At 44.2% G+C, this 12,847-nt stretch overlaps 1 protein-coding gene across 3 annotated transcripts; it reads left to right on the forward strand.

Moving 5' to 3' along the window:
• Positions 1–1,585: 1,585 nt before the first annotated feature.
• nfic (nuclear factor I/C) lies at positions 1,586–12,730 on the forward strand. 3 transcript variants are annotated; one of them, XM_033965674.2, is made up of 13 exons: positions 1,586–1,741; positions 3,455–3,625; positions 3,735–3,911; positions 4,331–4,514; positions 5,125–5,190; positions 5,350–5,424; positions 5,496–5,628; positions 5,830–5,951; positions 8,674–8,787; positions 9,068–9,225; positions 9,529–9,700; positions 10,232–10,320; positions 10,761–12,730. In XM_033965674.2, exons 1-13 carry the CDS (start codon positions 1,739–1,741, stop codon positions 10,779–10,781), a joined length of 1,485 nt encoding a protein of 494 aa, XP_033821565.1. In that variant the 5' UTR covers positions 1,586–1,738; the 3' UTR covers positions 10,782–12,730. The 3 variants fall into 3 exon arrangements, 2 of the variants coding, with proteins under 2 accessions (XP_033821565.1, XP_055077040.1); XM_055221065.1 differs by having other exon boundaries at positions 1,592–1,741; positions 5,812–5,951; XR_004541375.2 differs by lacking the exons at positions 9,068–9,225; positions 9,529–9,700; positions 10,232–10,320; positions 10,761–12,730 and having other exon boundaries at positions 1,592–1,741; positions 5,496–5,624; positions 8,674–8,784.
• The last annotated feature ends 117 nt before the right edge of the window (positions 12,731–12,847 follow it).

Genomic DNA, 12,847 nt, shown 5'->3' on the forward strand with positions numbered 1-12,847 from the left:
TACATTTTTTGGTGAACTCCAATGTTTTCCATCCTGACTGCCTAATCTTTTTTAGTTTTATCATTCTGGCCAAGGTTATAGTTTTACTTCCTGGTTGGATGAGGGCAGCAGATATGACATTCTTAGAGGTATGTTACTTAGCAACCATAATGATAACAAGGGCGTAAACTAAATTACAAATACAAATAAATGACAGCACCTTTATTTTGTTAAATCAATGTTTAAACTGTGGCTTCCTTGTGTGTAAATTGTCACTTAATTTTGGATAGAATTAATGACAGTTGATGACATAGGAAGAGGTATTAGAACTTACCTCTACTTCCCGTATTTTTGTTCTTTTCATCTCCATTTTTTTTCCCCACAAACTGTCATTTAACTGATGTAAAACTATGATAAATATTCACCAGACACTATCCCAGCAAACCAGAAGTCAGAATTGGAAAAATATATATCTTTGTCAAATGCACTTAAAAGGTGCATCAGACTTGTTGGAAATTGATGAGGACGAATCTTGTATATTTTGGAAATGTACAAATATTGTATTACCATATTTTTGGGGAATTTTGTGCTGGGATATTCAGTTCCCTTTGACACCTGCACAGGTCCATTTATATTACTATATTTATCTTTAACTTCTCTGAAGACATTATTCACCAATGTGTTATATCTGTTCAAAGTCAAATGTCATTAGCTGCCAAAAGAAAACAATAACCAGGAACTGGGGCACTATCCATGTGCCCTCAAAGGATCAATCGAGAACAATATAAGACATTTATTGAAATAGGAAATATTGAAATAACCCTGTCTTCATTGCAGGTTGTATTTTCATGATGAGCTCCAGAAGTGTGTCTCCACAAAGTACCAGTAACCTGCAATTAAGACACAGGACACCCCAAACCTGCATGTCTAACTGTACGCACACAGAGCTCCAGGGGAAGCCTCAGTGCTCTCATCTCCAGGCACAGCTTCCTTCCAGTGGAACATGCCTACACACCTACACAGGGGGCATCCATCAGCTGGCTCGTCTCCATGTAGAGGAGCAGTGACTCTATTCCGAGCTTCTGCTTTAACACAACCAACCTAAAAACAACCTGTCCTTCACATGCAGAACTGTCTCTGAGTCTGTGATGTGCCAGTTTGTCAGTGACCCAATGACACTGTATAAGGAACAAGAACATCTGAGTCATGACCTCTGCAGCAATTGGCAAACACACAGCTCAGTCTGTGCTTCACCTGAAGGTTTATGGGGTAGAACCTGGGCCAGTAAAATAAAAACATCTTTATTTCAGCCATGTAGGTCGGTAATGATTCTCACTAATGGAAATGACGTAGTAGGCCTTATACACCTAGCTATGGCAGATCAGAATGCACCACATAGCCTGTTTTAGGATACACAGTATTCAAAGTTAAGAAAAGGGTTCTTCAGAACCAATATAATCCTAAGCAAACCACATTGCACTGTCTTAAATGAGAGGATGGCAAGTGTGAGGACCCGGGCTGGAGAGTGAGAGCCTCGGGGACAGGGTTCTGTGAGGACAAAGGCGGGAGTCCCACTGAGGAGGTGCCGCAGCCTCCCGGAACCCCGGCCGAGGAGGGAGCAGGAGGGGCTGTACTGACGCGGGACGACTCTGGTCCCGAGCAGCACCGATGAACTTCATCAAAGGGGACGGAATGGACTGATAACCGATGGGAACGCCTGCGGAACAGCTAGACCTCTCCGCGGAGGCTGATCTTTGCAATGGTATGAAACCCGCTCGCTTTTTTGGCTTTGCTGCGGTTTCCAAAAAGACGCAATGCGAGGAGTTGGACTGTGCGCAGCTCGGACAGAGCGCCGCCTCTGAAACTGTCACTTTGGAGCCTGCTGTTCAACATATCTCTCACTTTGCGCCAGACGTCATTCAAAAGCCCGTGCGTAAAGCAAATAGTTAGCTTGCTAGCAATTCTTTCAGAACGATTTACTAGACGTAGGCCAATAGCCTGTCACAACATGTATTATAATGCGATAACTTCGGCCTGTCGAGCTGCAGTCTCTTCTCAAAGCTCACTATATTTCTGTTTGTGTACTTTTACGCTGAGCTGGCGGGTCCAGCGCGGAAGCGGCCTGGGTACTGTTACGCTCAAACCAGGCCTAAAACTCGCCATTTAAAGTAGAGCTAATATCAACCAAAGTCCTATCTGTGCCCAGCACAGAGGCTATTGTGGCCTGGAGTATGAGGCGATCCGACAGCACGAGAGCGCAGAGGCGCGGTGAGTGCGCGTCACTGCAAACAACAGGACAGGTTAGCACGTACGCCGCGGCGCACATGCTCCATGGGACATGCTGACTACTGACAGGACAGTACTGGGACCGCTGAGGCCGGCCCAGGACAACTCTCCCCCCCAGAGCATGCACGCGGAACAGTGCGCCGGCGTGTCAGCAGAAAATGGCCGCAGTGTAAGCAGCAGACTTGGAGCTCCCCCAGTAGAGGGCATCTGTCCACACAAGTTGCACAGTTGCCACGGTCGTCTCCATCACCAACTTCATCGGCTCAGCTTTAGGGGCAGCGGGAGTCTACTGTTCACGTTGTGTTGAGTCGTAACAATCCTATATAGGCTTAAGTGTAGACTAGAGCCTGGTCTGCCTGTACATACTTATAGATATGTTTGTGTCTGTCACAGCTTTTTCAGGGTCGACTTCAACTTGTATGAAGCGAAATGAACTGTCACACGCATAGACTATATTATACAGTCTGTGGCCACACGCCAGTTGAGTTTTGTTATATTTCATGCATGTTTAAATCTTTTCCTCACTGCTACCGTCTCTGGGAGCTGTCTGATCCCCTTCTACTCGAGGAAGCACCGCCCAACAAGGGAATGAATTCGTCTACAAGCTCTATATACAACAAACATGCACAAATAAAACATACATGCATTAAACAAGTGGAAGAGCCAGGCTATTGAAAAGGCTTTGACAAAATCAGACTGTGTTTTTAAAGACTGTACAATGCTTCTCTGGTTTAAGAAGACTGCAGTACAAACCTCCTTGTATGGCCAAAAAACATTCTTATCGCAGCCAAACCACCTTGTCAAAAGCCTGATTTCGTTAGATCTCAGAAGATAAGCAAGGCTGGGCCTGGTTAGTACTTGGATGGGGGACTGATGGGAAAATCAAGTGCCACAATGGCCAGGCAAGACACTTCACCAACATTGTTTAGTGTGAGAGTGTTGGTTGGAGGGACAAATGGTGCAGATTGGCAGCCTTGCTTCTTCTACCTCAGATACAATAGTAGCTTACCCCCACTGGGTATGAAATGAATAAATAATGCACCAAAATTTGTGAAGTGACTTTAAGAGTCTGAAAAAGCACTATATTAGACAAACGTATTATTCGTAGTAGTAGAGGACCTGTGCTGTACAGTGTACATATAGAAAGGAGTTGTGCAGTTCTGAGTTTATGTGCCTTGCCTCTGTGCAGGATGAGTTCCATCCATTCATCGAGGCACTGCTGCCGCAGGTCCGAGCCTTCTCCTACACCTGGTTTAACCTCCAGGCTCGCAAGAGGAAATACTTCAAGAAGCACGAGAAGAGAATGAGCAAAGAAGAGGAGAATGCCGTCAAAGAAGAGCTCCTGGGAGAGAAACCAGAGGTGAGAAAGGTTTGGAGAGAGGATAGAAGTAGGATACAGAGGCATGCTACTTTTTCTGTTGCTTATATGTTGTTTTGTTTGGGCCCTGGTTGCATCTGTCCCTGTGCAGGTCAAACAAAAGTGGGCCAGTCGACTCTTGGCTAAACTGCGGAAGGACATCAGACCAGAGTGCAGAGAAGACTTTGTCCTGTCCATCACAGGAAAGAAAGCTGCCAACTGTGTCCTGTCAAACCCAGACCAGAAAGGCAAGATGCGGCGCATAGACTGCCTCAGACAGGCTGATAAGGTACAGCCTTATTCTCGAATCAAGAGAGCAGTCACAGTTTAAAACAACATGCAGAAATTACTGTGTCAAATCAATTAAACTGTACTGAATGAACCAAGTAAGAATAACTACTACGTATATTCCCCCATAGAGATAGGAGCTGATAAAGAGCAGGGATAGGGCTAAAACATAAGGGCTAAGACAGGGCTGTGACAGGACTGTGACAGGAATGACACAGGACTGACACAAGACTGACACAGAGCTGACACACGGCTGTGACAGGGCTGACACAGGGCTTTGACAGGACTGTGACAGGGCTGACACAGGGCTGTAACAGGGCTGTGACAGGGCTCACACATGGCTGTAACAGGGCTGTGACAGGGCTGACACATGGCTGTAACAGGGCTGTGACAGGACTGACTGATTGTGCTCCGTTGCAGGTGTGGCGTTTGGACCTGGTCATGGTCATCCTGTTTAAGGGCATCCCTCTGGAGAGCACAGACGGAGAGCGCCTGGTGAAGGGGGGGCAGTGCTCCAACCCTGTGCTGTGTGTCCAGCCGCGCCACATCTCCGTCTCCATCAAAGAGCTGGACCTGTACCTGGCCTTCTACGTGCAGGAGCGAGGTGCGTTTACCCACAGTCATCCCAAACAAAAGAAACAGTAGCTTCCTGGACCAGCTGGCCACGTTTCAGTGGCAGTGGTAATTCTGGAACCTGTATCTGGAACCTGTAATCACCCTCGTTTTCAGCTGCCAAACTGATACCATCTGGGTGAATGAACAGAGGATCAGAAAGCCACAAACTATAATTATGACCCCTACAGGACCTGCCTCTTCTAACCTGGCAGACAGTTGGCATGTCGACAGCACATGGCACAGGCTGTGGCTCAGTGGTTAGATAACTCATCCACCAACCCAAAAGTTGGAAGATTACCCACCTTGCCTAGTATGAATGTGGTGTGTGCGTGAGAGTTGGTGGTGGTCAGATGGGCTGATGGTGCAGATTGGCAGGGTCACTTCCATCAGTCTATCCCAGGGCAGTTGTGGCTACAGTAGTAGCTTATCACCACGGAGTGTGGAGTGAATTAATAATGGACTGTAAAGTACTTAGAGTGTCTTGAAAAGCACTGTATAAATTCATTGCATTATTAGGTCATGTCCAAACACAGCTGGGCATATCAGAGGATGTCTCTCTCATGCAGTGTTAATGCTTATGTAATGTTTGTTTCCTGTAGATGCAGAGCAGTGCAGTCCCACCAGGGTGAGTCCAGAGAACGATGAGAGGTTGGCGCCCTCCACAGGTATGTTACCAACTTACTATACACAGTATAATAATGGCAAATACTGCAATTGCAGTAGCCTATCAAATGTAATACTTTAATTACAAAGCATCTTTTTTTGAGGAAATGTTGCAATGGCCCTTCTAAATGAGCCATGCCTCTGTCCTGTCTGCTCCTCAGACAGCCCGGACTTCCAGGAGAACTTTGTCACATCAGGGGTATTCAGTGTGACTGAGCTGGTGCAAGTATCCAGAAGTAAGTGCTCCTTCATTGCATCATATGTGTGCGTGTGACAGTGTTTGTGGTGACGCGCTCTGTGTGTGCAGCACCTGTGGTTTCAGGGACCCCTCCCAGTTACTCTGTAGGTGAACTCCAGGGGCACCTGGCCTACGACCTGAGCCCGGCAGTGCAGCTGCCCGGGGGGATGAGACGTTCTTTGGCCAGCACCTCCTCAAGTGGGTGAGCCTTCTCATACTGACTTCATGTGACATAAGACAATGGCATTTTTCTGTTTATAAACTATAGTGTGCATCAAACCCAAACTGAGCTATAGTAAAGCTGATGCTTTTAAAAAGGATTCTAGTGCCTCAGATAAATGAATGGCATAGCTGAGACAGTAAATAATATTTCAGATGGTTTTAGCTGTATGTGCTGTTCCAGGAGTAAGAGACACAAGTCGGGCTCAGTAGAGGATGATGCGGACAGTCCCGGGCCAGAGTACTACCCCTCCCCTGTGTCTCCAGCCAGCAGCTCCCGGCACTGGGCCGACGACATGGAAACAGGTCAGCTCTAAGTCACACTGAAGAACACAACATGTGGCTAAAACCCATTACATACAAGGAGCCCATCCACACACAACAGAATTCCATTGTTGAGTCACAATTAAAACTGGAAGCAGTGGTAAAGGACCCTCACAACCCTTGGCTCTTCTTCCATTGGCATAGTGTATTTCACTTTTTAAGGGGGTGCCATGGAGACATTTTTCATCTTTTTCAATTGTACATTACTCCTTGAGAAACTTGAATTTTAGGCCATAGTTGGATTAGTGTAGAGCATCTATTTTGTCAATAACAAAGTATTGTACTTCGAACCCCATACATTTCAATGATAGACATTTCATGTTACCATGGTAAGATGGTTGCAGATAGAGGTATGCTGTCATTGGCTTTTTTGTTCAGCATGGCAAGCTGGATGTCCATGCTGAATTTCAAATGTTTGTAACAAAGTCATTTTTTGATCCCATTCAAAAGTTCAAGGGGGTACTGTGGAGAAATGTAATGTCTATTGTATGTAATGTAAATTCAAGAGAGTAGCCTATAATCCCACACGGGTCTAGTTCATTTTGACCAATTTGCAAGTGAAATGAAAATCCACATAAAAAATTGAAAAATTAGGTTCCGCCCTGTGGGTTTTAGGTTGGGGTCATAATATAATTTTGTACATTTTTTGCTCCCGCATTTATTGTTCTCCAAACAAAAAATGCATGAAAGTTGACATTTTGTTGAAAAATCACCATCATGACGCCCCACATTTTATTTTTATTTTATTTAATATCTAATTAATAACCTTTTATTGCACATGGGTTTTATGTTGTTTATCCAAGTTTGAAGTCTTTTTGATGAAAACTGTCAGAGGAGATTATGAGTCATTATGTCATTATGTTTGATTCAATATGGCCTACTTCCTGTAGGGTTTAGGGCGGGGACATATATAATTTTTTACATGTCCTGACATGACCTCTTTTTGGTGCCAAGTTTCATTTGTGTAAGATGACATTTTTCTAGGCCGGGCTCCCATTGGTGCAATGTAAATAGATTTTTGATTTGGTGCTACTGAGCCATCTTTCAATGTTTTTTCTTGTGGTCTTCACTAAAAATTAGAGCTGAGTGAACTCTAATTTTTGATACCATTTACTTGTCTATACATTATTGTTTACAGCTTGATTTTTGCGACTTTCCGCAAAATTGTACAAATACAATAGGGGTCTCGCACGAGTGCAAGTGGGATTAGTCGCCCTTCTCACTCTCACACATTCGTGCTCGGGCCGTAATAAACTTTTTTTTTCATCATGTCCATCTCAGAAATGTTCACACACACTTCATTGGGTCTATTCTAAACAACAAAGAAAAACAAAGAAGACCCTCACTTTTATGACAAAGATGTCATAAAAGTGAGGGTGTGTGCTTTTGGCATTCCCGGATTTGATCCAACATGGCCGACTTCCTGTACGTTTTAGGGTGGGGCCATAATATCATGTTTGTCATCTCCTGATATGTTCTATTTTTTATGCGTTCGGGCTCCCATTGGCCGAATGAGAATCAAAGTTTGAGGTGGCGCTACCAAGTCATCTTGGATTATTTTTTCTCAGGTCTTTGGTCACAGTTAGAGCTCATGGAGTTCTAATTTTTGATACCAGTCACTGGCATGTCGGGTCGAGTTTATTACTTGATTTTTGCCATTTTCTGGACTCCAGACGCGGTTTTAATTAGTTCCTCGCTCACCAAATAATCTTTTTGTTTTTCTTCCATTTTTTACGCCTAAACGATAAAAGTTACCATGATGGGACTTTGTCATATTGTTGCACATTATAAAGAGCCCCTCCCTTCTTTCACAAGTCATTGACAGATAGATTAGCTTTTAAAAATTTTTGAAAATAGAATTTGAAGGGGGTGTTATAGAGCCACCTTAAAAGATAGAGCCCTAATTTGCATGTCATTACATCTAGCTTAGAAATGTGCACACATGCTTCATTGGGTCTATTCAAATCAGACAATGTTCATAAAAGGTAGAATTGTTTTAATCTTTCCAAAAATGTAAATTTTGTTGAAAAATCGGCATAACAACGCCCGACATTTTGTTTAAAATTTAATTGATAACTTTTTATTGCGCATGAGTTTTGTGTCTTTTGGCCAAGTTTGAGGTGTTTTTGATGAAAACTGTTGAAGATGTCAAAAGATTATGATAAGTGATTTTGTCAATCCTGGGTTTCATCCAGTATGGCCGACTTCCTGTAGGGTGTAGGTCGGGGTCATAATATAATTTTTTTTTACATCTGCTGACGTGACCTAATTTTGATACTAAAATTCATTTGTGTACGAGGACATTTTTCTGGGCCAGGCTCCCATTGGTTCAATGTAAATCAATTTTTGAGGTGGCGCTAATGAGTCGTCTTTTCAATATTTTTTCTCAGGGTCTTCACTCAAAAGCTGAGCTCATTGAACTCTAATTTTTGATACCACTTAACCTTATTATTTACTGCTTGATTTTTGCGAGTCGCTGACTGGCCCTTCTCGCACATTCGTACTCAGGCTCTAATAATGAGTCACAATTTACATGTAAACAAATTTTAACAGTTTAAATATTCTTTTGACAAAACACATTTTTATTTAACAAAAATATATAAAATTTCACCAAATTTTTATATATTATAAATACATCTTAAATGTAATTCTGTTACGTATATTTTAGTGAAATGAGCATGTACACTCCTCCTGTGTGTTCCAGGAGCTCTATCCCCCACAGTGAAGAAGGCAGAGCTGGACAGCCCCCCTCCCCAGGAGCATTCCCCCAGACTGGGTTTCACACAGCACCACAGGCCGGTCATTGCAGTGCACAGTGGTAAGTTCAATGCTGCCACCATACAAGGCACTGCACTTACACTACAGACAATACAAGAATAAGCTGTAAACGTGCTTTTAAATATCTAGAATGATTTCATATTATTCTGTAAATGACAAACATACCTGGAGGAGCATTCTGTCTCATTCTGTATCATTTTCAAGTTTGCGGTGGCAGTGACATTCTCACTCAGCAGATGTCAACAATACAAATAGACACATTGTTGAAATGCTTAAGTCTGAAAATAATGTGCTGATGTTTTAAACCTTGCTGTGTACAGGCCTGTCTCGCAGCCCCCACCCTGCTGCCTCTCTCCACTTCCCCTCGTCTTCCTATTTTCCTCATGGCGCCATCCGCTACCCCCCTCACCTGTCCCAGGACCCTCTCAAGGACCTGGTGTCCCTGGCCTGTGAGCCAGCTGCCCATGGCTCCAGCTCAGTGAGTAACCACTCAACCCACTGCCACTGGGCTGTCTCGGGGTCAGGAGGGAGATCAAGAGGAAATCTTAAATTATTAACAGTGATCCAAACTCCTGTTTTAAAACTTATAGTAGGAAAAGCGGCCATCAAGGATACACTAACAACAACTAGCCTACAAAGTGCACACCAGTGATAGGTACAACATAGCAACTGATTGAAACACACACAAAGATTACAGACCCTGCAGCCTGATTCACCTTCAGGGCCCTGAGAGGTCTGTGTGCAGCTGACCGTGCCTGTGCCCCTCCCCCCTGTGTTTCAGCTTAATGGCAGTGGGCAGTTAAAGGTGCCCAGTCATTACATCTCCTCTCAGATGCTTGTGGCACCGGCGCCCACGCCATCCTTGGGTCCGCCTCCCTCTTCAGCACATCCAGAGTCCAAAGCCACGCCCCGCAGCACATCAGAGGGAGGAGCCAACTCGCCAACATCCCCCAGTATGTCATTTTCAGCTTGTTCTTTTCTCTGTATGTCTGTTCACAACAACAGCTAAGTCATTATACTATAGCATTATTGGCTATTTGGAGCTACTTTTCATGTTTTCAGTGTTGATGATATAACCTGGCAGAAGCCAAATTGATATATTGAGCCCTCAAAATCATTTAGACACATGATCAGTCTGGGGTGGCTCCTGTTGAAAGTGAGCAGAGGTATCAGACTTTTTTTAAATCCAGTTGAGAGAAAAGCACAAAGTTCTTCCCTCTGCATGTTTTTCAAAAACAAACCAACCGAGCCGCAATCCTGCTCTGTGATGGCCAGTCGCGCTAACCCACTAGTGGCTAGAGCACAAACTCAGCAGTACGAGCTTACAAGTTTTTAAACTTGTAAATATTGTGGATATTCATCAGTTATAATAGTCTGACTGCTCTCTTTCTGAACTGTAAATTGTCTGTTGTTTCTGCTCTGGGCTGTGTGCCAACCAAATGGACGGACAATTCTTGTGTAATTATGTGTCCATGTGTCCTCAGCGTACTCGGCTCCTGGGTCTCCGCCTGCAGCTCCAGCCTCCTTCTCTGGGGTCAGTCCTCGGGACACAGGCAGCACCTACCAGGCACAGGTCAGGTCCCTAACATAAGTCTACCAGGCTCAGGCCACTAACATAAGCCTTCCAGGCTCGGGTCAGAGCACTAACATACGTCTACTGGGCCAAAGGCACTAACATAAATCAACAATGTTAAGGATACTAACATAAGTCTGCCAGTATCGGGCAATACATAAGTCTATCAGGCTCAGGGCACTGACATAAATCTACCAGGCTCTGATACAAGTGGCAATGTATATACTCCACCTCTACCGCGACACTCCCATAGTTGGATCGTTGCCCCTCTGAGGAATGTCAGGTGAAAACTGGCCGCATGATGAGTCTGTGTCCCAACATATGCAGCTGATGTTTTTTGTATAACTATACACCGCAATACTGACCATATTGGACTTGGCAGGCACCATCCAGCTGTTCTGTGTTCTATTGTCTTTAATGTTTATGCCTGTGTGTTTCAGTCGTGGTACATGGGGAACTGAGGAGGCTGAAGTATGACCATGTCACTGGAGAAGACGATATGCAACAGCCCCTGTAGGGCCCCTGTAGGGCCCCTGTATGGCCCCTGTGTGGCCCTTCTGCCCCCTTTGCTGGTGCTGCTTACCATATATGCAAGTCTGTTTTTATGAACCATGGGAAGTTTCTATCTGAAGTTTCTTTGCACTTTTGAATTTGTCAATAATGCAACGTATTAAGCCAACGCCCTGCTTTTACTTTCTCTTTAAATGAGGAGAGAGCTTTTCTATTTTAGAGACAATCGCACTAAATTCATATTATCCATGACACTGGTACTTGAGGACAGCTACACCATGAGCGCCCAGCCCACGGCAGTAACACGGTTTATTTGTCCGGACTGCAGGCTGCAGCAGGAGCAGGCTGTCGGACTGGTGTGCTCCTCACATCACAACCTCTCAAAGGCCTCAGTCCCTGAGGCCTACATGTCCTCATGTCCAGCCCAGTGTGTGTGTATGTGTATGACTGATGGGTATCATGTGGGGACTAAATTCTATACATACTCATGTCATGGGGACCTGCCTCCCTTGGGGACAAAAATAGGTTCCCATGCCATAAATTTAAATTTTTTAACAGATTAACAACATGATTTCAAGTTTAGATATGGGTTAAAATAGTTTAAGGTTAGGATTTATTTTATGGTCAGACATAGTGACTATCGGTAAGGTTAGGATCAGTTTCCAGGAAATGAATGTAAGTCCCCATGAAGAATGAAAACCGTCCGTGTGTGTGTGTGTGTGTGTGCGTGTGCAGTACTCAGTCAGTGTGCAGTTGCTCTGCTTTTAGAGGTGTTCTGCATGGCGGTGTAAGTTTGCAAACATCCAAATTAGTTTTAGTCATTCTGTTAGGTCTGTTCTTATATGATGATAATAATACATTTACTTTATACCCTATAGCAATTTTTTAAGCTTTTGTATTGTTTCTTAAGGATAGAAACGTGATTTAATATCATATATAACATTTCGTCACTTGTTTATGTCATAGACAATAAGTCGTAACCATGGCAGCTACTCCTGCGTTTCTGTTTTGCCTTCAGGTGGTGCTGCTGCATCAGTGATGTATGTATTCTGGACATGAGGTTATTTGTTCTAAAGAATAGAAATGTAAGGGGAGGGACAGCAGTTGGCGATAAAGTATATGATCCCCCCCCCATACAAAAAAGCACGAGACACTTTAAAGATTGTGTTAACATTCGTATTAAATATGGTATTTGCTTGTTTAACAAGCACTCCCCAGATGCTTCCCTCCCCTCACCTGTAACATATGTTGATGCAGCTTATAACACCATGTTAAATGCAGGTTGTTCACAGGTGTATTAGTATCATGTGCACACTGACCGAGTGCTCTGCGTGTGTGTGTGCGTGTTGCTTGTGCGATGTGCATGGTGCAGGCTGAGCTCTGATCTCGATGCATGGCCGAGACAGAAGACGCTCTTTCCCATTGAAACAGCCCCCTCTTATTGGACGTTTGCACGGACTCTTCTGATCACATGATGTGCCTTGGCTTGAGTTGGACTAAACCTCCAGTACTGCTGCATGTGAGCACAGCCCTCTGCTTTGAGCTCGGCTCCAGTGTTAATACCTCCTAAAGTATAAAGCAGCCGCCTTCAGTTTACCTTCAGTTATCATCTGCTCCAAATGAAAGCTCTGGAGGTTTTTCTGAGTGAACGTGAACATACCTCTATGGACCCCACACACAGCCCAGGTCCCTCTGGGGCAGCCTGATCCTCCCCACCACACAGACACAGCCCAGCCCAGGTCCCTCTGAGGCAGCCTGGCTAAACTCCTGCCCCTCTGCTCCAGAGCATCGTTCGCATACAGCCATATTTAATACTGCAACCTACAGTACCTTTATTACTGCAAATAAAATCATGTGTTTCCTTATGCAAATATACAAAATATTAAAAAGCTACAACTCATGCTCCTGTCTGTTTGTCTTTGCTTTGACCACGCACTTTGGACTTGTGGCTGGAGAAATATAAGTTGGTTTTCAAATTGAGGAAACAAGTTTATATGTTTTTTACAAGACAAAAAAA

This window comes from Periophthalmus magnuspinnatus, chromosome 4 (assembly GCF_009829125.3).
Source record: "Periophthalmus magnuspinnatus isolate fPerMag1 chromosome 4, fPerMag1.2.pri, whole genome shotgun sequence".
In the NCBI taxonomy this organism is placed as follows: domain Eukaryota; kingdom Metazoa; phylum Chordata; class Actinopteri; order Gobiiformes; family Gobiidae; genus Periophthalmus; species Periophthalmus magnuspinnatus.

Excerpts from the sequence above, each read along its gene's own strand:
- nfic (XM_055221065.1), top strand. Across the intron at positions 4,515-5,124 it reads CTTCTACGTGCAGGAGCGAG|ATGCAGAGCAGTGCAGTCCC; the intron begins GTGCGTTTACCC and ends TGTTTCCTGTAG. Across the intron at positions 9,701-10,231 it reads CAACTCGCCAACATCCCCCA|CGTACTCGGCTCCTGGGTCT; the intron begins GTATGTCATTTT and ends ATGTGTCCTCAG.